The sequence below is a fragment of the Ammospiza caudacuta genome, chromosome 13 (assembly GCF_027887145.1).
Source record: "Ammospiza caudacuta isolate bAmmCau1 chromosome 13, bAmmCau1.pri, whole genome shotgun sequence".
Lineage (NCBI taxonomy): Eukaryota > Metazoa > Chordata > Aves > Passeriformes > Passerellidae > Ammospiza > Ammospiza caudacuta.
Window position 1 is genome coordinate 2,984,724 of NC_080605.1, and position 26,383 is coordinate 3,011,106.

At 43.6% G+C, this 26,383-nt stretch overlaps 2 protein-coding genes across 4 annotated transcripts; both read left to right on the forward strand.

Annotated features, from left to right (window-relative positions):
- The first annotated feature begins 369 nt into the window (after positions 1-369).
- Positions 370-10,161, forward strand: CES2 (carboxylesterase 2). Its single transcript, XM_058813442.1, has 13 exons — positions 370-566; positions 1,113-1,317; positions 1,616-1,754; positions 2,006-2,139; positions 2,762-2,915; positions 3,134-3,235; positions 4,058-4,156; positions 4,630-4,770; positions 5,951-6,031; positions 6,844-6,991; positions 7,599-7,748; positions 9,495-9,567; positions 9,708-10,161. The coding sequence occupies exons 1-13, from the start codon at positions 491-493 to the stop codon at positions 9,895-9,897; spliced, it is 1,692 nt and encodes a 563-aa protein (XP_058669425.1). The 5' UTR covers positions 370-490; the 3' UTR covers positions 9,898-10,161.
- A 5,833-nt stretch (positions 10,162-15,994) lies between these two features.
- On the forward strand, positions 15,995-25,092 carry LOC131563372 (fatty acyl-CoA hydrolase precursor, medium chain-like). 3 transcript variants are annotated; one of them, XR_009275294.1, is made up of 14 exons: positions 15,995-16,070; positions 17,157-17,349; positions 18,013-18,157; positions 18,601-18,734; positions 19,070-19,223; positions 20,100-20,201; positions 21,013-21,120; positions 21,248-21,301; positions 21,781-21,921; positions 22,006-22,092; positions 23,068-23,301; positions 23,400-23,531; positions 23,861-23,933; positions 24,351-24,516. XR_009275294.1 is itself a non-coding variant. In XM_058813385.1 (14 exons), the coding sequence occupies exons 1-14, from the start codon at positions 15,998-16,000 to the stop codon at positions 24,523-24,525; spliced, it is 1,719 nt and encodes a 572-aa protein (XP_058669368.1). In that variant the 5' UTR covers positions 15,995-15,997; the 3' UTR covers positions 24,526-25,092. The 3 variants fall into 3 exon arrangements, 2 of the variants coding, with proteins under 2 accessions (XP_058669368.1, XP_058669369.1); XM_058813385.1 differs by having other exon boundaries at positions 23,068-23,215; positions 24,351-25,092; XM_058813386.1 differs by lacking the exon at positions 21,248-21,301 and having other exon boundaries at positions 23,068-23,215; positions 24,351-25,092.
- Positions 25,093-26,383: the final 1,291 nt, after the last annotated feature.

Consider the following 26,383-nt stretch of genomic DNA (forward strand, 5'->3'; position numbering starts at 1 on the left):
GATAATCAGGGGCTGTGTCGCTAATCGGGGCTGTAGCGATAATCAGGGGCTCTGTTGATAGTCAGGGACTGTATCTCTGATCAGGGGCTGTGTCGATAGTCGGGGCTGTATCGATAATCAGAGTCTGTATCAATAATCAGGGTCTCTATCGCTGATCAGGTCTGTACCGCTAATCGGGGCTGTATCGATAATCAGGTGCTGTGTCACTGATCAGGTCTGTATCGATAATCAGGGTCTGTATCGATAATCAGGGTCTGTATCGCTGATCAGGAGCTGTATCGATAATCAGGTCTGTATCGATAATCAGGGTCTGTATCGCTAAGCAGGGTCTGTATCTCTCTCCTGTTTGTTTTTGGCGCTCTGGAGGCGTTGGCTGCCGGTCACGCCGCGGTTCAGCCTCGCTCCGTGCCCCGGCTGCCCTCGCCGGGACCTTTGTCCCCTCCTGTTCCGGATAAAAGCGCAGAGAGCCCCCGGGAGCCCGGGGGTGACCATGGTTCCTGCGAGCCCGATCGCGGTCCTTTGTGCCTGCTTTGGGTTTGTAGCGCTCCTCGTGTGCGGGGCAGAAGGTGAGCTCGGTGAGCTGGTGCTGCTCTTGCTGCTGGGGAAGCCACTGCACCAAGTGCCAATGATTTTTACAAAGGCAGTAAATCTCTTCTGCTTTGGTTACCAATCTGCCAAAATGCCTTCATGATGCAAAAATTACTGGTTTTGTGAGATGAAACTTTGTGAGATGATTTAATGAAAATAAAGCTTTCTGTCTTTTTTAAAAGGTAGAAAGCAGCAACATTTCTGAATTCTCTAAATAAAATATTTTTAAGATCTTGTTAAATGATAAATTTAGGAAGTGTTAATGGGTTTGCTGTTTGCTCTGAAATTTGCTCTTGCAGGGTGACAAAATCCTGCCCTACCTGGCTCCAGGTGACACTGGCATGAGGGCTTGGCAGGGGGTGTCTGTCACTCCACCAAAGCAATATGAAGACTGAACAAAATTGAAACGAATAACCTGAAATGTTCTAAATTAAACAATCAGTTAAAAATACTTAATGGAGAAGTCTGTGTGACAGTTATGAAGGTGCAATTTAATGATTTTTTTTCCCTTTTGTTTTACCTAGGACAGAGTGGTGCTGGGCCAGAAGTGACCATTGCACTCGGACGGCTCAAAGGAACACAGACAAATGTGAAGGGCACAGACAAGCTTGTCGATGTTTTCCTTGGAATTCCTTTTGCAAAAGCCCCTCTTGGATCCTTGAGGTTTTCTCCACCTGAACCACCTGAACCCTGGACTGGTGTGAGAGATGCAACTTCTCACCCACCGCTGTGAGAGCTGTTCATTTGTGCTGGTCAGAGCTGTGTTTATTGGGGTGCAGGGGCCTGAGTTGACATTTGGTGGTGGATACACTGCCAGTACTGCTGTAGCGTTTCTAGTACAGGTGTTGAGATGTGCTTTTACAGGCTGCACCTCTCACTGATTATAGATAAGACAAAATTCAAGCACCCTGTAGGGATTCAGCTGGGTGCAAAAGTTTTCTCTACTGTTGTTACCTTGATGCTATTGCAGGTTTAGTACTAATAATTGAGCTTTTTTTTTTTTTTTTGCTTTCTTTTTTTTGTGAAGCTGTCCTCAAGATCTGTCCCTGTTGAAAACAGCTGAAAAAAACTTCAAAGAAAAGCACCTTGCATTCCAAACTTCTGAGGACTGTTTGTATCTCAGTGTTTACAGCCCCGCTGGCTCAAGCAAAAAGGACAAGCTACCTGTATGTAAACCATTGAACAAGCTTGTGTTTTATAAAGCTTGCTCCTAAGAGACTTAACTGCTTTTGAAAATGTGATGCTGCACCAGCAGAAATAATATTAGCATGTAAAATTCCAAGTCCACCAATCTGAAATTCAGCAGCCATTGTGCTTTGGTGTTTTGGTGTTCCTAATTCTCTGATATTGTTTTCCTTTTTCAAGTGAAATCTGCAAACCAGTGCATAAAGGTGTGTCTCACTCTTTTGTTTCCAAGGTAATGGTGTGGATCCATGGAGGCAATTTCATATTTGGTGGTGCTGCTCGCTATGATGGCTCTGCACTGTCAGCCTATGAGAATGTTGTGGTGGTTTTAATTCAGTACAGACTGGGACTCCTTGGATACTTCAAGTAAGAACACCTATTTTACTTTGTAAAAAGTACTTGCTGTCATGTTGAAAGCATGGGTAGTTCTGATTGCTAAATGTGCTGAGCTTCTGTATCAGTTTCCCACTGTTAGAGTGGTTTAAATGTACATAATTCACTGACATCAGGACTTCAGAACACTGAGAAATGTCTGTACGTTCCATCTGCATGGTCATGTGATTGTAGCCTGCTATCAGATCATAGGTGGGCTTATTTGGTGCTGGACAGGATGTTTGTTCTGGCCTTTGCTTCCATCCTCTGCTGTGTAAAGCAAAAACTCAGGCAGAGAAAAGGTCAGGGTTCTACCTGAGCAGGGGTGAGCAGAGAATGGAGGGAGTCAGGGGCTGAGGTGGGACCCTGAGGGGCTGTTGGTCACTTTGCACCAAGCACAGAGTGCTGGGGTGGCCTCTGCTGTGCCACTGTCACTGTGCCACTGCTCTGTGCTTCCTGAGAGGGCTCTGCTGTGCCACTGTCACTGTGCCACTGTCACTGTGCTTCCTGAGAGGGCTCTGCTGTGCCACTGTCACTGTGCCACTGTCACTGTGCTTCCTGAGAGGGCTCTGCTGTGCCACTGTCACTGTGCCACTGCTCTGTGCTTCCCTTCCAGCACTGGTGACGAGCACGCCCCTGGGAACTGGGCGTACCTGGACCAGGTCGCTGCCCTTCGGTGGGTGCAAGGAAACATCGAGCACTTTGGTGGAGACCCAGCTTCTGTCACTCTCTTTGGGATATCTGCAGGATCTTGCTCTGTTTTTGCACATGTAGGTATATAGTACATAAAAATAAAAATCTTCAAAAGCTTAATTATGGTTTTTGACCGTGAGTTTAACAGCACATTGGGCAAAATCTGGAGATTTAGCAAATAAAGATGTGTAATTCCCAACTGAATCCAGGAGTTAATAGACTATAACTAGCATAAAGTTGTAAGGTAAGGATGTTAATGTAGAATAAATACTTTTTGTTCTTCCCTTCTTGGCAGGTGTTATCTCCTTTATCTAAGGGTCTCTTTCATAAAGCTATATCAGAGAGTGGAATTATAATTCCCCCCAGTAAAAATTTACGTCTCTCAACAGATCTTGAGGTAAGCTCATTTTTTTGCATTTTAAAGTCTTTATAGCCTAAAATAGGCTTCTTCTATGGATAGAAGGATACTATATATCTATATAGGATATTTAAGGGGTATATATAGATATCTAAAGGATACTTCTATGTGATAATTTGTTTAAAAGAAAAAAGGGAAAAATGTCATTGTATACCATGCAACAAAGTAGATCCAGTTTATTGTTGCAGCACACCTGTTGAATTTTGGTCTGTTTGGTGTTAGAAATAGATTGGAAAGCTGTATGATTTCATACAGCTGTGGGCTGGCAAAAGCATTTCAGTCACACACATCTCAAGCCAGGCAAATGTCCATTTTTATAGCCACTGTACTTGATACAGTAACTCTGGCATTTATTATGGAAAGTTTGACAAGAATCCAGAAGAAGAATTCAGCTTTTTATTGAACTACAGTCTTTTAGGGAAAGCCTTTATGTGAAGTAAATTAATTAAATATAAAACAACAAAAAACCCCAAACTTAAAATAAAATAACTTTCAATAAGTGGCTTTTAATATCTTTTCCTGTAATGGCAGACAGTAATAATGTAAATATTTCTGTATTTTCTTTCCTTATTTGATTTATGCTAAAGCTTGTATTATCTCTACAGCAAAGTTTGAAAAAACAGTGAATGGAAATACAGCAAGAAAGAGAAGTACAGCAGAATGATTTCACTTTGTGATCAAACAGTAGAGCAAAATACTCAAAGATCTATCCAGCTCACTTAAATCTGCCACTAACAAGCTCTTAACCGCAGCATGTATAATGATTTTTTAACAGTGCTTGTCTTTGTTGATAATTTTCAGAAAATTGCCAGTATCTTCAAGTGTGATGCAAGCAGCTCCCTCTCCCTGCTGGACTGCTTGAGGAAGCAGGAATCAGAGCACATAGTCCTTAACAGCAAGGTAGGTGAGACTTCATGGCAACAGAACTTTTAATGGCTCACTTGCAAAACTTTAGCTCAGCCTCTGATCAGAGTTCATTGATGGTCCGTTCCAAAGTTGATTTTTCTTATCTTTTGTCAAAATACTCCCCAAATGTTGAAGCAATTTCACACATCAATTCTTTCTGGAGGTTTGGCAGTGTCACAGCACCTGTGAAGTTGAGCAAGGCCTGAGCACCCCTGTGTTTTAATCCTGTCAGAACAGCCCAGGATCAGGAACCCTTTACATTCCTCTACACTTGACCCAGCCAGGCCTGCATTTTACACTCTTGTGCCAAACTGAATTTATGTTACAGTGGCTGTAGATACTTGAATTTCTTAAAGCCCTTTTTTGCATTTTGGATATTCAGTGTGGACATCTTACATGATTTGAAGGAAAAATTGGAAGTACTATTAACAACTAATTTGATCTTTTTTTTTTTCCTCTTCCTTCAGGAAATCTCATTTCTACCCTTAGTTTTGGATGGAGTGTTTCTTCATAAGCCACCTGAGGAGATATTGGCTGGAAAAGAATTCAATGCAGTCCCGTTCATGATAGGAGTCACCAATAATGAATTTGGCTGGAACATTAGATCGGTGATTTAATGTCTATTCTTTATTTTTATTGTGTTTTTAATGTTTGTGTTAAGTGATAGGACAAGTCTTAGCAGTGATGGAAATACGTACAAGGTAAACATTGCTTGCATCATGGCTCTGCAGTGACCCAGAGCCACTGGGTCACAGAGGGTGAGAGAGGCTTCATCCTGCAAGTTAAATTGCATGGACACAGCAGTTGGAACATCAGTTTTGTACAGTGCTTTCTTATCCTACAGATTTAATCCCTCATCCAGGCAGAGAGAGCAAAAGAATGCAACAATCAAGGACTTGTTCCTGAAAGACAAGTACAGCCAATCCTTTCCCCACAAGGCTCAGTAGTCAGGGTTGATATCCAGAGTGCTTAAAAATGTGCCACTGATCACCTCAACCAGCTTCCCCTTGGTATCATAACCTTCAGAAAGAGCTTGCATCTGAAAATCTCACCTGGGGCAGAGTGAGGGCACAATGCACGTGCCCAGCCCATTCTCTTTTCTCATGGGAACTCAATGGGTAACTCCAAAACATGAGCAAATGCTCTTAGTGCACAAAAACTGCAGGAGATGGATTTGTGTCCTCTCCTTTCTTGTCTCTTTCTTTTATTTCCTAAATATTTCCTTTGTGTAGTACCAATCATTTGTTCTGAATCTATGAAGCGGCTGTTGCTGGTTGGAAGTCCCAGAAGAACAATGCAAAGTGAAATCTGTTTGAATTTATTTTGCAGACAGAAGAGTTGTTTTATGCAATGCTGTAAAAGAGGAAGAACACTGCATTAGTTTTATTTCAAAGGGCTCAAACAATTGGACTAGAGACAGACTTAACAGTCAGTGACTTCTAAGATCTCCCCCAAGAGAATGACAAAAAGCCTGTGAGACAGAAGCAGCTTTTTGCTTCAGCTCTGCCCTCATGTTTTCTAGTCTTACAAGTTTCTTAACATTGAATTAAGGATAAACTATGTATTAGGAGTGGTTTATCTAGAAACCTTCACCAAGACAACATTTACTGCAGTAAATACAAGCTTCTCAAGGCAGCTGCTGCATTGGGCTGCATTTTTGCATATGATATGATCCTTTAAAAATAAACACCAGTAGTAAGAATTAATGGAATAATGTAGTTTCAATGTTTAAAATAATGGAGACATTGAATGGTATGCTAATAACATTGTTTTTTTCTCTCTGTATAGACATCAAAAATGAAAGGTTTGAGGGAAATAGGAGATAGAAAATCAATTGCCTCAACTGTAGAGGTTTTTCTACCAATGATTGTAAGTACTGCTGCACTAATCTAATTTGAGAAGTGAATTTTCTTTTTCTTGTATGTAACAGATTTGGGTCTCACTGCTTGAGTCGTGGTGTTACTGAGGGCTGAGGCCATGGCAGGCTTTGGGGAGAATCCCAGCAAAGTTGACCTGACCAGGGTGTATAGAATTACACAGAAATAGGATTGAGCCAGACCTGGCATTTGGGAAAATGCCTTTTTCATTCTAGACCTCAAAGAATACTTTTATCTTACATATTTGTGGGATTACTGTAATAGCTTCCCTAATGTTAAAGTATCTCACGGCTGATCTCCTGCTTTAGGGAGTTTCAAGGTGTATTTTTCAGTATGTTTGCATTAAATGTAGCTTTTAAAGTAGTTACATTGCACTCCTAGTTTTGAGGTGCATCTTTCAAGCAGCAAATTCTAACCCTGAAAATTTACACTGTTTGGAGATCCCATTGGCCTTGTCCTCTTGTCTAATGGTCCATAAATCAAGGACTGAGAATTTACTTTTGTGATTCCCATCTCTCTTCTCCAGACGAAAACAGAAGCTGAAGATATTGTCAGGAGAAATTGCTGGATCTACACTTATTGCTGCAGGGTTTTAACCCATATTGATCTGGTGCAAATTTGACCTAAGGTGGTTGGTTTGTTTGGGGTTTTTTTGCCCACAAAAAGCATGAATAGGTTTTGTTTCCCATTAACATGGGTGCTGTCCTGGACATTTGTGCCTTTGCAGAATCTCTGAAGTTTAAAAGATGGCAAATTTAGCTGCTAATTTAGACTGTGATTGTCTGTTTGTTGCTTGTCTCTTAGGATGTACCCTCAGATTTTCTGCCCATGATCTTAGATGAATATCTGGGAGACACAGAGGACCCTGCAGAGCTCCGGGACGGATTCCTGGACCTGCTGGGGGACATGGCAATTGTCATGCCAGCCATTAAAGCACTGAATTATCACAGGGGTAAGCTGATCAGCAGCAGTGGGACACTCAAACCCCCTGCTGCAAGCTGGATCAAATGATGCAGACAAATCCTGTCATATGTAGGCAGCCCTTCTTGAGATTCCCACTGGGAGCAATGATACAGGTCTGCAGGGTTGTGTCCTTTATCTCTGTGTAAGTGTGCTTATAATCACAATATATTGAGAGCAGAGCATGATAACACAAGTAAATATTTACTAACTGAAGTATACAGGCTTAAAAATTAAAACATATCAAAGGACCTTCGTCCTTTGGCCCATGGCTGTTTGGGAAATCAGCAACTCTGTGATCTGTAAATTTTCTGGTGTGTAGGTGTAGACAAGTCATACCAAGATATTCCAAAGTGGAAATAATTTGATATTTTGTTTTTTCTATGTTATCTTAGAGTGGATCTTCCAGTTTTTTTTTTTTGTGTGTGTAAGCTAAGCACTTAATTTTGCATTAAAAGTAGAAGTACATATTTGAATGTAACAATTAGACTAGAAATGTGCCCAGTATAAAGCTCTTTTTAAAGCAGTATTTTGAACAGCTGATGACCCCTGAAGTTTATGTATCTCTTCTGTAACTGCCTGTTTGTTATGTCTTGCAGAGTCTGGAGCTCCTACCTACTTCTTTGAGTTCCAGCACCGGGCCAGTGCATTCAGGGACAGCAAACCTGACTATGTGAAGGCTGACCATGGGGATGAAGTTGGCTTTGTCTTTGGGGGGCCATTTCTGGCTGGGGACATCCAGCTCCGCAGTAAGGAACAGACACCACTCGCTCCTGAATGAGTCCTGTAGCCCTGGCATTTTTCTATTCAGTGTTCTATTAATTTCCATCAGATTAAAGTGCATATATTGGCAGTGAGACCAAACCATAACCCTTTCTCCTGGCAGAATTGGTTTTATGCATTTAACCATCTTCTCCAGCTTCTCTCCTTTACAGTTTGCTTGGTCTGCAGCACAGTCAGTCCCACATCTTGTCAACAATTCAGCAAATAGGATATTTCGTAGAAAATTCACTGTCACTGTCCCAGCACTGTGATGAATTTGCCAAATGGCTTTGGCTGAAAATTAAATTGAAGGAAAGATCAATTAAATTTGCAGGGTGCTTGGGAAGCAGGAAATCCAGGATCTCTTCTTTTCCTGAGGAGTTTAGGCCAGTGTCTCCTCCTTTGAGGAAATCCCATGGGCTGTCAGGCTCCAGAGAATGGGGGACTTGGCTTCTTTTGCAGGAAGTGATTCCAGCCATGTTCAGAGCAAGACTTGGAATTACAGTGTTTCATTTTCTGTGTGAAGATCCAATGGTTAGGTCTGTTTTGCCTCACAATTCAATTAATACTTGAGCACTTATTCCAATGGAACCAATCCACTGAGGGAGGATTAAGGGTGTACTCCTAAAATTTCCATGGGATTCTGGAAGTTCCCTCTGTCAGAATCCCACGTTTTTATATTCCCAATGACTCTGCCAGTCACTGAACAATTAAGAAACATGATGCCACTTCTTAAGGAACATAATTAATCCAGCAATATCCTTTAATTACTTATGCCTAAGACAGTAGTACTCAGCATGAAGTATTTTCTTTCCTGTGGAACATATTAGGAACAGTTCTTATTTTGACAGAGACACAAAGATTCTGCTTATTTTAAGTGAATTCACTAATTTTTTTCTGCTTTTGTTTTTGTGATTTGCACAGTAGTTCATAGTCTGATCAAATATGTATGTCAAAGCCTCCATAAATGAAAGTATTTCCTTTTACTTCATTGAACTTTGGAGCAATCCAGCTATGTTGTAAAGCCCTTTGTTAATCTGTTACCAGAGCCTTTTCTTTTTTTTTTTTTTTTTTTTTTTTTAATTGCATACCATTTGGCACTAGGAAACACTGAACAGTTCTTTTGCCTGAATTTATCAAGGGCTTTAAGATACCAAACATTTTTCTTAGTGTATTGAGATGCATTTATAATTAAAAACACACAGGAACTGAAGTAATTCTCACCTAGTGATACAGTGAGCTTATGTTATGTATAACTATATTTAAAGAAATACTCTTGAAGTGCTGAGAAATGGAGTGGCACCGTCTTGTGTGAGAAAGGAGAAATCTTTGCTTAGTCATGCTCTGAATAATAGGGAGAATTTTAGTCCCACAAAACTAGAATGGGATCCAGGAAACACAGCCATGTGGCCCATTCCTGGAGTTGTACTGGGATGCAGAACACATGGGGGTTTTTTGGTTCTGCTCTGATTTCCTGGAAGTTTACAGGCACATCACCTTATTTCCTTGTTCCCAAATTCCCAGATTTCTACAGTAGGGTAATGATGCTGAAGTCATTCATGAGGAGTGCTGAAATGCCCTGATGCTTGCTGTAGGAGTGATGTTGGCCAGTGGTGTTGCAATTGCCATGTTGGAATTGCCAATTGCCAGCACATTCCCAGAGGGAAATCTGCTGCTGCTGTAAGAGCCATGTCCTGCCACACAGAGCAGCTATTCTGTATTGTGTCTTTCAGGTGAAGTTACAGAGGAAGAGAAGAACCTCAGCAGAACTCTAATGAAGTACTGGGCCAACTTTGCTCGAAATGGGTAAGAATCATGAAGTTCATGACAGATACTGCTGCTTTGCACTGGGGAATTGTCTGGTTTACTGATGCAGTCTTAACATGTGTGATTGAATTCCCCTGTGACTGAAAAGGGCACTCACTCTTCTTTCCTCTTGCTTACAGAAATCCTAATGGAGAAGGTCTGGTTGAATGGCCATCTTACAACCTAAATGAAGAATACTTGCAGATAAATCTACAACAAAAGAAAGACAGAAAGTTGAAAGAAAAGAAGGTAGAATTCTGGAAAAAAGTGATCCTTGAAAAGACAAAGAGCAAAAGCACACAAAACACGAAGTTTAAATTAGAGTTATAGTTTACAGTCTAAACATGTGCATAATATGCAAAATATTAGGATATTAAAAAATTAATTGAAGTATATTTGAGGATAAAATTGTGTTTCCCTCACTTTTTCTTCACAGTTGTCATATCTGCAATTATTCACTGTAATAATTCCAGTTGATCCTCACTTGACAAATACAGCTACCAAATTTCCCCAATGCTCATGTTTTTCTGTCACTCCCCATGACTGAAGACAGAATGTAGCAGCAACATTGTTTTAATAAAGGGAAATCAATGAAGACCCAATTTGTGAGTCTCTTGATGCCAAGTTTATTGGTGGTAGAGAAGCTTTGGTGTGGTGTAAATACAGAAATGTCCCCTGTGGAAAGAAGATGAAACTACAGAAGGTTCTGCTTTGTCTGTTGGTTTTACAACTGAGACAGGATAGTTCTGACTGCTGTGGTACTTAACCTGTAACAGTAGTGCTGGAATTAAGACTTCTCCCAAATGTTAGAAAAGGGAGAAAAATTCTCCAGTAACTACAATTCTCTGCTTTTAAATTCAGTTGTGGCTCCCCTACAAGGATTAACATTTCTGTCTTTTCCCCAGTGCTTCTCTGTGTGCTCCAGGCTGTCCCCTGTGCCACTGTCCCTGTTTGCACTGGCTCACAGCCTCACTGCCAGCACTGGCTCTGTCCCAGGGCCAATCCAGGGTGCTTTGGCTGCCAAGAACAAGACTTGCACTCTTCATGGCAGAGTTGTCAATCACTTCTCTGCCATCTCTTTGTCTGCTGTACCTGGCTCCTAGGCTGCTCCAGCTATCCCATATCACCAAAGGGATACTGGGGGTCTCCGTCATCAGAAGGCATGAAAAGGCACTTTATTATTAGAAATCCATAGTTCTTGTAGAAATAATGGTGGATCTAAGACCTGGATTGGCCTTTAGGAATCTTCTCTCACCTATTGGTCAAGAAGGGACAACTCCTCCTTTGACATTAAACAGATGTCAAAGACATCTTTGATGAACAGAGATTGCCTTCCAGGTGCAGAGATTGAGATAATAATTGTTTTAATTCTTTCTCTGAGCTTTCTCACAGCTTCCCAAGAAAATCCTGGGGGAGCTGTGTCTCTCTGTTCAGAGGTTATGTGATTACCACAATCCCAGCCACGTTCCTGGTCACACTGGTGCCTCACAGCAGTGATTCAGCTCCACGGGTCCTACAGGGCAATGAACATCTGTTCCCCCTCCCTTCAGCTCCCTTCTATATCTCTGCAAGAAATTTTAATTGTTCATGGCTAATAATGTCCTACAGCAACTAGCTACCCATCCCTTCTTTCCCAATTACTTTACTGGAAGAAGTAGGGTGGGATTTTCTACATTTTCTTGCCCAAGTTCTGCTGCCAGGCAGAACTCAGGAGCAGGGTGAGACTGTTTTACCACTGCAGTTTTGGTAAGCAAAACTTCCTCCTAAGCATCTGTCCTCACTTCTTTCTTTTACCTCCTTTGTTATGTGAGTGGAATATAACTTCAAAACAGTTGTGCTAAATCTTCATTGCACAAACCTTTGAAATGTTGTGTCACTTCCTTTAAAAGGAGACAAACAGGAGATATTCTGTGTATGGGTGTGCACAGAACACACACTCATCGTGTGTATGCAGAGAAGTGCAGTTGAATTGACTTCCTAGCACAGGCCAGCACTAAAATCACAGTGGAAAATGTCAGAAGATCTTACTGATTTCTATGTAGAGATAAGCACTGTGATGCTCCTGTCTCCTGAGGTGAGATTCACACTGTTTCTTTAGCATGTGGTAAAGCTGTCCAAGCTTCAGAGGCTCTAGCTCCAAGTTTTATATTCTGTAGTTTCATTGAATCCTCAGCAGAGGCTGTGATATTTTATTGTAGCAGTGGTCCCCTGAGCAGGGAATAACGAGCACTGAGTCCATGATTGCAGAAGGCTGATCAATCACTTTATTGTACTACACTACACTACACTACACTACACTATAGTATACTGTAACATACTACACTATACTATATGAAAAACCCATCTTCCTTGCCAGACAGTCCCATACACACATGTGGATCCAATTGGTCAATGAATCCAAACACCACCACCAGTGTCCAGTTAAGAAACCACCCTTTGGTAAACAATCTCCATAACACATTCCACATGTGCACAACAACTGGTGCAACAGATGGAGATAAGAATTGTTTTCTCTGAGCTTTCTCACAGCTTCCCAGGAAAATCCCGGGGGAGAATCATGTCTCTCTCTGTTCAGAGGATATGTGACTACCATGTCTCACCCTGTTTATTGTAAAAAAAGAAGAAGAGGAGGAGCTATGTTTGCAATTCTTCTGCTGGGCCCTTTGCAGAAGAGAGAACAAACACATCTCAAGAGGTTTATCCGTTGCCATTCAAAACATCATTCAGAAGCTGATTTAGAATGATCAGGGAGATTCCTTACCTGTATAATATCTGCTTCTATCATATCACTAAAGCAAGGTTTACAGTATTAGAAACCAAGCAACAATGATTATTGTTTTAAAGTCCAAACAGCTGAGTTTCAAGAGAAGGTCCATTGACTGGAGATGTTGCTCTTTGACATCCTGGAATGTCCTTCTTGGTCCTGAAACAGGGAACTGCTGAATCCTGCAACAGAGAACAGCTGAATCCTGAAACAAATAACAGCTTCCCAGGGAAGCCAAAGGTGTCTGGTTACCAGCGGGCTGCATGGGGCTCCGCGGGCCCCAGCGAGGGTATGACAGCATCCCAGAGAAATCCTGAAGGAATCCCGTTGGGATCCCAGCAGCGTCTCCCATCCCACAACTCCCTGAAGGGCTGCCAGACACAATTTCCATGAGGGTTCAGCAGACACCCCCATGTTCAGCCTTGGCTGCAATCTCAGCTGGATCCATCAGGGTCCTGGTTCTCCGGCCCAGGCTGCACCCGACCTCAGGGGTCACCACTTATTGTGGCAGTGAGTCCCTGAACAGGGAATAACAAGCATTGAGTCCATGATTGCAGAAGGTTGATCAATCACTTTATTATTCGGCACTATACTGCACTATACTGTACTGTACTATACTATACTATACTGTACTGTACTATACTATAATATACTATATTATACTATATTATACTATACTATACTGTACTATACTGTACTGTACTGTACTATACCATACTACACTACACTGCACTACACTACACTATACTATACTATTGTTGAAGATTGCAATGCAAGACGTTTTCCATTACCATCTGTATGGCAGATTATCTTTTGTCAAGTGGGCAGTTTGCCTTATCTCTCTCTTTGAGTGACCACATTCACACCTCCCTCGGGAGGGGACATCTGCTGATAACAGCTATTGAACGTCACTGCATGGCTGATAAGAGCTATAACATCCCATTGGGAGATGTGAGCCCAGAGGGAGGAGCCAAGCATTGCTACCCAGATATAATCCAGAGGTTTTTGAAAGACCAGCATGGCTTTCTCTACGAGATTCCCCAGAAGAACAGCAGCTGTCTCTTCCACTGGATCTTCAGAAGAAGAATACATCCTTCTCTACAGGATCCCCCTTGCTCCAACAGAATGACACCTGACACTTCAGGAGGGCTGCAGCCACATTTCCAATGGGACTGCTACCAACACCCTGACCCACAGGGTGTCGGGTTGGGTTCTGACTCTGTCTGGGTTGTTCTAGTGTACTGTATTGTTTACTTTATCCTTTTTTTCCCTTTCCCTATTAAAGAACTGTTATTTCCTGCTTCCATATTTTTGCCTAAGAGCCCCTTAATTTAAAGTTTATAGCAATTCAAAGGAGTGGGGAGGGTTTACATTTTCCATTTCAAGAGAGACTCCTGCCTTCCTTAGCAGACTCCTGTCTTTCCAAACCAAGACAACTATACTATACGAAAAAACTATCACCCTTGCCAGACAGTTCATATACACACATGGATCCAATTGGTCAATGAATCCAAACACCACCACCAGTGTCCAGTTAAGAAACCACTCTTTGGTAAACAATCTCCATAACACATTCCACATGTGCACAACACAGGTGCAGCAAAATGTAGATAAGAATTGTTTTCTCTGAGCTTTCTCACAGCTTCTCACAGCTTCCAAGGAAAATCCCGGGAGAGAATCATGTCTCTTTCTGTTCAGAGGATATGTGATTACTACAATATTTGTCTGGTTTTTTTCAGCTATTGAAATCAGGACAGGTGGCCATTTATTGCAGTACAAAGAGGCAAAGGTCATCATGAGACAGGAATTTTTTATTGACCTTTGTGCATTATTCACGTATGAACTATGCCACATTATGACTTATGCATTATTCACTGATTGAGGGCAAGCTACAAAATCTCTTTAATTTAATGCCAAACAGGATTCAAGAATCATACTCACCAGGTATGTAGCACTGTCCTCAGATTCTACAAGTCTGTGCCACTGGAGTAAGAGTCTCCACATTTGCAAAGCATATATGGCATGCTTGTAGATCTACCAAAGTATCTCCAGACTGAAGGGATCTAAAGTCCCGTTTTTTGTTATCTTATCCTACTGTAAGTAGGATGGGCAGAGGTCACAGAAACTGGTCTGCACACACACTATTTTCAGAATTGCTGCTTCTCTAGGCCTGTGGATGGGATGTGGGCTCAGAGTAGTTGCAGAGTGGCTACTTGAGAGAGAATTAGTGAATAGAACAAAGAGAAAAGCTTGGAAACTAAAACAGTAATGAAGGTGGAAAATAAAAGGAAAGTAAATGGGAAAATATAGAGTCTAGTAAAATCAGCAAAGATCAGGTCATAGAAGATAACAAGTCTGTTACATCAAAAGGGGACAGCAGCAGGTGGAGTACAGGATATTTGGCTTTGCAGCAAAGGACCCCTCCTGTAGCTTGTGTGTCACGAGTGAGCTGAGGCATGAATGCTCACCAATGTGGGAGCTGAGCCATAAGGAGGAATTCCTACAGTTCCATCTTGCATGGAAAGAGTTTTCCCTTGCCAGGAACAAAAACAATCCCAGGTAAGAGGAGACAGTGAGAGAATACACAGCAGCACCCAAGCAGGCAGACAGGAGTGCAGTTTACTCCTGTGCAGTCCTTCTGAGGTGTCTAGGAAACCTTCATCACACATAGAGGTAAAAGGTCATCTATTCTCAGCTGCATCACTGGTACCCCAGCCCCCTGTGCCATTACCTGCGTTTAAAAATGCACACCTTTATCATTACTGCATAGACTGTATATTCAAACAGTGCAGACTACTCCCAGGCCACTTTAATAGACCTTTAGTGTTACTCTTGAGAATCAAGGCAAAAGGCCTGCCAGGGATCACCTGTAGGGCCCAAATTCATTGGTGCTCTGCACAGAGGGTTTTGTCTTCATTGTTTTCTTCACAGCATTGCCCATCGGGCAGGGCACAGTGAGCACTGGCCGTGCCCTCAGCCTCAGGAGCTGCACCCAGCACAGCCTGGCAGGGCAGACAGGGCCCTGGGGCCGGGCTCAGGGGCCACCACAAACCCAGCACAGGCTGCAGACACAGCCAGCACTGCTTGGGGTCACCTGCAGTGCCTGCCACCAGTTTGCCCTGCGAGCAGCCCGGTTAAAGCTGGCTGGGGTTTATCTCCAGGCACTGTAAATCACACAGGTGCTTTTCTGAGAATAGAAATAACTCCACGTTTACTTTGGTGAAAGTACAGCTGCAGGGCTCTGGTTTGGTCCTGGCTAGGCTGTGTTTCCCACCCGCAGATCTCAGTCCCAGAGGCAGTGAATGGGAGCGAGCAGAGCCGAGGTGCCCCGCAGGTGTGTGCGGGGCAGGCTGAGCAAAGCCTCCCCCGGGGCCGCAGCCGGAGGTGCCGCAGCAGCAGGACAGCGCTCCCGGCAATGCCGGGCCGTTTGCAAAGCGCTTGGGGGCCGCGGTGCCCGGGATTGCGGCACTGCCGTGGCAAAGGAGCGCTGGGGAGGCAGCGGGAGCCCCGCGGGCAGGAGGGCTCCCCGCTCCGGGGCCGGGCCCGGCAGTGCCGGCCTGGCTCGCAGCCCGAGCGCTGCCTCGCCTCAGCCGGGTTTGCCTTGCGTAAGGCGGCCCAGGCCCAGCCTATAAAGGCCCGGCCCGCGGGCTGGGGGCCAGTGGCACCATGGCAGCTGCGAGGGACACGGCGCGGCTGGCCTGGATCCTCTGCCTCGGGGCCGCGGCGCTGGTGGCCACAGGTAAACACCGGGGATACGGCCCGGGGCAGCTGCAGGACAGAGGGCACCTGCAGCTGCCTCCGGGGCCAGCCGAGAGCCGGGCACAAACCCTGGGCAGGGATGGGCACAAACCCTGGGTTGATATAGACACAAACCCTGGGTAGGGATGGGCACAACCCTGGGTAGGGATGGGCACAAACCCTGGGCTGGCATGGGCACAAACGCTGGGCTGATATAGACACAAATCCTGGGCAGGGATGGGCACAAACCCTGGGCAAGGATGGGCACAAACCCTGGGCTGGCATGGGCACATACCCTGGGCAGGGATGGGCACAAACCTGGGCTGATATAGACACAAATCCTGGGCAGGGATGGGCACAAAGCCTGAACTGAGCTGGACACAATCCCTGGGCTGAGCCAGGTACAAACATTGAGCAGAGATGGGCACAGACCCTGGGTGGTGCTGGGCACACAAATTGAGCTGCAGTAGTAAAAATTTCATTTCAGCTTTTAATCTGCTTTCACTCATTTGTTTTACTTGCCTTCTTTACAATAAGAACAGTCAAATCCCTGTCCCAAAATCTTGCCTGATGAGGCTGCACAGACACAGTACCACATCTGTATTTGATGTTAGAACTTTCCCACATGGGGTTAAAATAGTTTTTTATCTAACAACCCAGGGCAAAAAAAAAATAATAGTAAGAGCTCTATGCAACCACTAATGTGTGTTTGGTAAGACAATACATATTATATACCTGAAGGAGATGGATATTGAGGCCAATCAAAATGAAGCCTGAAATAATGTCAGCTCTACTGATTTAATAAAGGTATAATGAAAATTTCTCAGAATAAATTTAAAATTAAATTTAAAAACAATAAAATTAAAATTTAAACTAAATAAATTTAAATGAGTAAACACTAGTAATCAAATTAGTAAAATATAATAGCATATTAAGATAGTATAGTGTTAAAGCTGATAAGACTTTGTTGAAGCTTTATGTATAAAAACTACTGGTCTAAGTGCACTAAAGGTGTACATTTAAGTAGCAAATCTAGCAATTACTTACAACCAGAGCAGTGATGTGATTCTGTGCTGCTGTCCCACAGAACAACCAGAAGCAGAGACCAAATACGGGAGAGTCCGAGGGTACCAATTCCACGTGGACACAGCTGAGAGGACTGTAAATGTCTTTTTGGGACTTCCTTTTGCTAAGCCTCCCGTTGGATCACTGAGGTTTTCTGGACCCCAGCCACCTGAGCCATGGGAAGGTGTCAGAGATGCCACTTCCTACCCACCAATGTAAGGCCATGACCAAACCACTGACCCTGTCATGATGTTAAACTCTGGGCACTTCCAGGACTCTGATGTGCTCACAGGGCCATCCATGAAGACAAATTCCTTGGTGCCCCCTCGTTGCACCTGCAGCTGTCCCAGTGGATGCATTTCTAAAGACACTCTGGGAGCTGCTCTCTGTGCCAGCAGCTGCTCTCTGACAGGCATCAGAGAGAGCTGAGATGGAGCAGCACTTACAGACAATGCTCTGCCTCAGGAGCACTTGGCCAGCCCTTACCAATCACTGGAAACCTTTGGAGCAGGGACAGAAAGGAGCTGAGGAAATGTTGGAACACAATGTTAGCGGGAAACTGCTGAGTCAAGTGCTTAAAAGGGCACATAGGAAATGCACAGCAATGCCACTCTACCTTGTAAATGTCTCACTCCATTGATTTGTCCTACTTCCCTTATTTAGCATCTCAAGGCTAATAACTACCATTGCAATGTAAAAGGTATTGGAGACTTCAAATAATTCATTTATATTTCCATATGTATTTCACATGCCAATCTAAAAGTGTGCTGGAGATCAGTTTCTGCTTGGCACTTTGTTGTGGAAGTACAAAAACGTTTCTCTTCACAGCTTTCAGGATTTTGTGAATTCTCTTGCCTGTTACTTTTGCATTTATTCAGGTGTCTACAGGAACCAATACTAGGACAGTATGTTTCAGATATGATTACCAACAGAAAAGAGAAAGTTGCTCTGCAAGTGTCTGAGGATTGCTTGTACCTAAATGTCTACACACCTGTTTTGACAGGAGAAAAGGAGAAGCTGCCTGTAAGCAAAATCCTTATAACACCTTCAGCAAAATTATCTGACAGGAAAATTTCAACCTCTGGCATGAGCAGACATGCAGGGGCACTTTTGTAGTGATGAACAACTTACATGCTTTCTCCCAGCAAATATTAGTTGGTATTAAAGAGACACAAAATCCTATTTTACAAGTAAAATTTTATTGCCATTTAGCTAAGCAGTGCTTGATTTAATCCAAAGGATCAGTCTAAAGTCACAGGGCACTGACACAGTGTAAACATTTAACAAAAGCAGTGCCATTTTGTAGCCCTGCAGGCCTCAGATTTGAAAGATTTCTGCAATTTGTGAAATGTATTCTGAAAGAATAGGATTGAAATAGCACAAAATGTTGTATCATGGGCTATATTTAGTTATTCTCACTGGGGGCTCTTACCTGAGCTGGGTTGATCCTCTGTTTCTTTTTCCAGGTCCTAGTATGGATCCATGGAGGTGGATTAGTTTTTGGAGCAGCTTCATCATATGATGGCTCAGTATTTGCAGCATTTGACAACGTGGTGGTTGTAACAATTCAGTACAGACTCGGTATTGCTGGATATTTTAGGTGAGTTGGATGATCTCAGTTTTTCCTAAGTGATTTCCAAAAGGATGTGTGCAAAGCCTTTGTAAAGAGAAGTGCAGAAGACTTGCTTATGCAAAGAAACATTTCTGAACTGCACCTGCAGCACTGGGGACAATTTCCAGTGCCAAGGCAGATTCCAGGTCTGTTCTTGTGGGGCTGCTGCTCCAATCTCAGGGATGCCCGAGCCATCCATTCGTCAGTCTTGGAGGGAAGTTCTGTGTAGACAATGGCAGATGATTTCTCACACCACAGACTGTGTTTTCCTCTGCCTCTTGGCTTGCATTGAGCACTTGAACAAATCTGTTCTGTCCCTGCAGCACTGGTGATGAGCATGCCCGGGGTAACTGGGGATATTTAGACCAAGTGGCGGCTCTTCACTGGATTCAGGAAAATATCATGCATTTTGGAGGAGATCCGGGATCGGTCACTATCTTTGGAGAATCTGCAGGAGGAATCAGTGTTTCTGCTCTTGTAAGTTCCCAGTAATCAGGAATTGTAATTACTTGGGGGAAAACCCCTCCATCCATTTTCAGTATCTGCATGGGAAGTCAGCAAGATAAAAGGGACGGGATTACGGCGACACATCACCTGGGTCTTTGATCACACAACAAGGCAAAACAACACAGATTTTGAATGATAATGATTTGTCATTTTCATACTCAAATGCTGTGGTTTATTAACAGAATGTTATTACTCATCTGTTGAATTAAGTTCTCATTGGTTTGGGGTGTTTTTTTCAATGTCAAAAAACCCTCAAAATCTAATCTAATGAGAAAAGTCCTTTAGGAGGAGTTGTGGACTCTTGCCCAATTTCTGTTTGCTTTGACAGCCACTTGTGCCAAGTGATTGAGGTGAATAGTTCTGGAAGCTGGTGCAGCCCTGCAGTTTGTGACCCTGTGATTGTGTAAAATCTTTACTCCAACACGGAGCACATTGGCTGTGACTCTCTCCTTCTCCAGTCGCTCCCACTTTGGTACAGCTCACACAGCCCAGCCAGGCTTCCTTGTACCTGGCATGCACATCCCTGCTTCCCGTGGCCAAAAGCTCTTTCCTGCCCTTCTGCAGCACAGCCAGCCTGCCTTGGGCACATCCCATCTGTACCTGCCCTGCAGGGTGCTACTGGGAGGCCCTGGGAGCAAAGGGCAGGGGAGGGAAAGGCCCTGAGCTCCCCATCCCTGCCAGCGCTGCCAAAGCACTTTGCACAGCTGGGCTGTGGCCAGAGGCTGCACAGGGACACTCTTAGCACATGGGCTTTCAAAATGCCCCCAATGGCCACTGCTGATACTGAAACCCAAAATCCCAGGGGAGAACACACTGCTTGTCATGCTTGTCCTTGCTTTCTCACAGGTCTTATCTCCCCTGGCCAAGGGCTTGTTCCACAAGGCCATTTCAGAGAGTGGCACTGCAGCCCTGGGCTTGTTCACTGACCAGCCTAAGGAGGATGCACAAGTGGGTACTTGTGGTAATTTTAATTCCTTTTTCCAGATATATCTAAACTGTTCATTCCAAAATATTGAATCATGTGAATTCACATTTGTTGTGAATCAAAGGAGTCTTTAAAGGCAGTATTTCTGTGTGCAAATAGTACGTGTTTAATTATGTGTAGATTTTCAAACCCCGAAATATCCACAAAGAGAGAAAAATGTAAAGTCGAGGAATATTGTAACATGTAGTGTCTTCAAAAAACCTCAACTTAGACTTTTTTGGTGGAAAACAGTATCAGACTCTGAATACTCTCCCCCTCCTGTTTGATGCCTGTAGTGTGCAAACAAACAAGACTTTATTCAGTTTTTTGTACTTTGACAACTACAGGCTTCCAGCCCTTTCTTTTCTCTTCAAATACAAAGAACAATTTCCAGAACCTGGAAGCTGGCACGTCAAAGAGACAGCTGTCTCTAATGGCAGCTCTTGCTCCAGCCAAAAAGACATCACCAAGAGTGGTAGAATGTGCTCTCTGTTGCCCTGCAGATGGTTTATTCTCTAACTCCTTTATGTCACCCAGCCTTCTCAGCCCAGCCTGTTATTTACCAGCATTGTCTCAGAATATTTCTGTATCAAAAAAACCTGGAGGCAGAGCTTTTCCCCTCCTGCCCAGCCCGTGGTGTGAAGGATTGTGAGGGCTTCCAGTGCCCTCCCTCAGGAGCTGGGACAAGCCAGGCTCCAGCATCCTTTGTGCTTTGGCTGCTCCTGCTGCACTCGGTGTCTCGTAGAGCCAGACAGAGGAAATGTGTCCAAAACTGTTTGTTCTCACTGCTTGCAGAAAATTGCTGCTGTCTCTGGCTGTGAAAAATCCAGTTCAGCTGCAATGGTTGAATGCTTGAGAGGAAAAACAGAAGAAGAACTACTACAGATAACACAGAAAATGGAGGTGAAATGATTCTTCTTGCATTTAAATGACAATGCAGACCTTTTAATCCCAGAGAATACCCTTGGTGGGATGTAATATTAGGAGAACCTGAAGTGGATATAAAATCTGACGTTCTTGACTTTTTCAGGACATGACAGCACTGCAGATCTGCAGTGAATTCTTGCCTGAGAAGTGCAAACAGGTTCCCGCCCTTCATTCTGCATGCACTTGGAGCTACCTGTGCCTTGCCGTCATGATCAACTAGGGCAAGGAAAAGAAAATGGCACAGATGATTCTGAAGAACCTGAAAATCAAATAATATATTATGTCCTACCTAAAAGTTCTTATCACATTGCTTATGTACCTTTGAAACTTCAGTAGAGAAGTGGTTTTCCCCCACTGTTCCACACATCCATGACCATAATTAACTAAGGAAAGATGTAAATTCAGTATAATGACTTCTACTTCACAAACATTAGAAATATAATGTTAATCTTCACAGAACCTCCTGCCTAGTGCAGAACAGCTGTCAGAGAAAATGTTAAGATGGCTTGGATACCATTATGTTTTGTATTTTCATTTGGTTTCTCTTTGGAACTGCTATTAAAATCTGAACATCTTTAGGAAGTAAAATGATCGCACTAATGAAGCTTTCTTTTTTCTTTTTCACTTTTTGTTCAGGAAATCTTTTTCATCAGTACATGTGTAGATGGTGTATTTTTTCCAAAGAGTCCCAGGGAACTACTCTCTGAAAAATCAATCAATGCTGTCCCATACATCATAGGAGTAAATAACTGTGAATTTGGATGGGGACTTCCTATGGTAAGAGAATTATAATTTTGATCTCAAAACATCATTTTATAAATTGAGGCTGTTTTAATAAGTATCATTCTCTGTATCACACAGATGATGAAATTTCCGCCTTTTGTGGATGGTCTGGATAAAGATATTGCACGTCAAATTTTACAGAGCACCTTAGCACTAATCATTAAGGTAAGAGAGCAGTTTCAGAATAACCCAGGGCTGCTGCTTGGCTGGTCTGCCTGGTTTTACTCCTGGAGGGACACATTTCTCACGGAAATGCCATTGTGCTGGAGAGCTCCCTGAATTGGGGCAGAAACAGGCACACAGGTGCTGCACTCCTGTTATCTCCAGTGCTGGAAATACTCTCTGCATTCCCAGCCTAAATGCCCCTCTTCTTCAAAAGGAGTTCTGTGGGAATCCAGGAGTGATGCAGGTACCTAAACAAGGTCGCTTGGACATTGTAGATCCCCCCAGGTCATGCAAGACATGCAGAGCAGCAGCAGGTCTGGCAGGAGACCTATGGGACACAACCTCCTAAAGCAGAAGCTGGGCACTGGAAAGGAAAGCCCGAGAGGTTTGGGGTGCACTGACACATTCCTTCAGGTCTCTCAAGGTTCTGCTTCCCTGTAATTTACAAATCTCTTGGCTTTGTGGTGCCTCTGTGCTCTCCTGAAGCTACTCCATAGAAAAGTACAGATTATGAGGTAAGAATTAAGGACCCTAGAAGCAGGGCCAGTACTTGCAAGGATTATTCAATGACAAAAAGATTCACCATGAACTTGGAAATGCAGAGCCCAGGCTTGTTCTGAACAGGAGAAATTATGGTCAGCGACAACAATCAATGGATTTGATGAAATCCAGCAGGATTTCTGTGCTCTTGTGAAGGTGTTTGCACAGAAGAGAGAAGAGTCAGCATCACTGACTGCTGCTTATCTAAAGGTGGTTGATCCTTTGATCTTGCATCCCTCTTGTCCCCAAGATCACCTGTACCCACAGCTGTGTAACTCCGCTCTGAGCTCTGAGCCACACTCTGACACAGCTGGGGATTTTCTCTGAAAGCTCTTGGTGAGGATTAGCCAGGGATGTGCAGAGGCCACACTCACCCACTGCTGTTGCTCCTTACAATATTCATCATCATTATAATACTTTTCATTGCTGTTTCAGGGCATTACATCTGAAGTTGTTGACAGAGTGTACAAGGAGTACATGGGGGATGCAGAAAGCCCTGCCCAGGTCCGAGATGGCCTCCTGGGTGCATTGGGAGATGTCTACTTTGTCATCTCTTCTGTGCAAGTGGCCAGATCCCACAGAGGTACCCAGCAGCTTCAGAACAGATGTTCAATTCTGTCTGGGTGTGGTGTGGACAGTGTGCAGCACTTTTCACTATCCAGAGAACTGGTAATGGTTTTTTTAACCAAAACAGTTATTCATGAAAGTTTATCATGTCTGGAGCAGTATTTTCAGCTCTCAAACCAGCACTTTTCTGTGTCCTCTAGATGCTGGCAACCCAGTCTACTTTTATGAATTCCAACATCGGCCGAGTTCCATGGAAGGTTTTCTACCAGAGTTTGTAAAAGCAGATCATGGAGCTGAGATTGCCTTTGTCTTTGGAAAGCCATTCTTAGCTGGTGATGTACCCATATTTCCTCCATCTTCCTTTTAGACCCTCATTACTTCTCATTTCAATTACTGCATGGCTTTAGAATAGAATTTCTCTCTTTATAAGCATTACAAACCTTATGTCTATTATTAGCATTCCTTATATATCATAAGCCTCATTATGAGCATAAGCATCTTCTGTCTTCACTAGCAGATACTTTGCAATACATCATTCATCTGCAGGTCTCTGCTTGAAAAACCTCCAACAGCTCATGGCAACCAGGAGAGGTGTTGCAATGATACAGCTGATACTCATTAGTTACTTTCTAATGTGGCCATTTCCTCTCTCCCTTTTCAGGAGGTGCTACAAAAGAAGAAAATGAACTTAGCAGAACTGTGATGAGATACTGGACCAACTTTGCTAAAAATGGGTGAGAATCACAAAGCTAATTACAGCTCAAGTTCAGTCTGTGCTGCCCAGAACATACTTACCTGCCTGAAGCAGTACTTATATGGTGCTTTCCAAAATGTGACAGAATTTAAGAGAAATATTGAAGCAATTTCTCTTCTTAAAGGTCTTTTTAAAGCACCTGCAGACATGAGGAAGAAAAAAATCTAAGAGCAGTTACTCCCTCAGCAATGGAGTTTTAGATTTAAATGAATGGCAACTTTTACACTTTTGCTGTTCCACTGATGAGCATTTTCATAAAATACTGTCCATTTATTCAGGTACCAGAATCACATCAGCTGGGCTCACCTGCTGGTTTTCTGAAATGCTCTGAACCTGAGCAGTCAGACAGCAATGGATTGGCAAATGGAGAGCTAACTTTTCCTTCTGTTATTTCCAGAAATCCCAACGGGGAGGGCTTGGTCCATTGGCCTCAGTATGACCTGGAGGAAAAATACCTGGCAATAGACCTGGAGCAAAAGGCAGCAGAGAAACTGAAAGAACACAGAGTGGAGTTTTGGGCACAGCTCATGAAACAAAGTCAGACTGGAAGGAGAAAACACACAGATTTATAAGATCTGTGGGGGGCACAGTTTGCTTTTAAAACCCAAAGGAAAGTCAAACAAAATGAGTTTTTCAGCATACAGAGTAATAATCAACTTCTAACTCACTGTTGTGTAATCTGCTGGCCTAATCACAGTGAAGGGAGAGCAACAAGGGGCATTCAGAATGTTTGTCAGACTGAAAATCACTATTTAATGAAGCAACCAGAAAAAAACCCCACATTCTGTCCGGGTCCAGACAGACCATGGTACCTACTCAGTGCATATCAAAAGTGAATACTGAGGTGGGAATGGGCAAATGAACGGAAATCTGTAAGAAATTATATATATAGAATATACTGTAAATGTCAGATGATTTTATATGCTTATTCCCTTCTTCTTTCAGAAGGGCATGGTCAGTTGTCCTTCCTAGAGACACTTTCTGCTTTCTTTAACTGGAAATAGCTTGTAGGCAGCAGAGCATCCATCAAACAAAGTCTGTGAGGTGAGCTTGACATCTCACAAAAGAGGACAAAAAATCTCTACCTGTTCTATTGCTTTGTGAATTGTTCTAAATAAATGGTGCTTTGATTTTTGGAACTTCCTTTTCTTTCACTTAACTGATGGAGGCTCATTCCGAGAGGTCAAGGCACACGCGAGAAGCCACAAACGTGCCCAGGTTCTTTCTTCCACCCAAATGGTTTCAGGTATGAATCTTTGCAGGTGTCTGTGCAGGACCTGAGGCTTAAGGCTCTTCCACAGCCTCTTCTGGGCTGTGACTGTGCGTCCTTCACCCCTTCCTGGCAAATGCCCGGTGCAGGGGCTGCAGGAGGACGCAGTGCTGGCAGGACAGACGCCCACAGAGGCAGAGGGGGAGCAAAGGCTGGTGGTGCTCCCTGCACGTTGTTGGCTCAGCAGCACCAGAGAGGAGATCTGCTGACATGCAGAGTGTGCACCCCCAGCCTCCCCCAGCTGGGGAAGGGCTCAGGGCACACCGGGAGGGAAGTGGCTTTTTTGCCAACTTACATGGCAAGCAGGACACAAAGGGACAATGTGGGAATCCAGGAAGCCAGGAGATCTCTCCTCATGGCCACAAACAAACAAACAGCCCTACTCCAACTCCCCCTTGCGCGGGTGCCCAGCTCCCACATCCCACAGCACCTGGGGGCTCTCACAGGGACAGCCCAAGTTCCTGCTGAAGCTGGTGACCCTTTGTAGGTGTCTTCTTCTTCCTCCTCTCCCCTGGCTTCACTTGCTTTTGCACACCTGTGGATCTCAAGCAGTGTCATCTGCACTACCTGGCCACCCCCTTTTCTGCATTTTCCATAACCTGTGAAAAACTCCAGTTTTGGCAATCGGTAACAGCTAATTGCAGCAACCATGCTGCCAGTTGTGTCACACATTTCTTACCCCTTCACTTGTTTTGCTCTGGCACAGCCTTTATGTCCATTAGTGGTGTGTTTGTTGAATCAATGTGACTGTTCCTGCACATTTACAAAAATCATTATCCTAACAAGACAGAAGGAATCCTGTGTCTTTGGGAATGCAGAGCCACCAGTACAACTCCTGGGTAGAAGAGAGGCACACATTAGGCACACATGATTACAAAGAAGTTTCTGGCTGTGTGAGAGGAAGTGTTTTGTCCATCTGTGGATTTTAAACCCCAAATATAAAGACTGGTACACACGGTCAAACCGCTGAAAAGGGAATAAAACCATGGTCACAGTGAATAGGACACAGTTGAGCAGAAGATCCTTACCTTATATCCCAAACCTCATTTTATGTCATAGCTTTAGTATTCATGGTCACTTGGTTCAGATTCCTAGCTGCACCAATAGTTGAATAAATTCTCAGCAGTATATTTACTGATACTATTCAGCAAGAATTACAG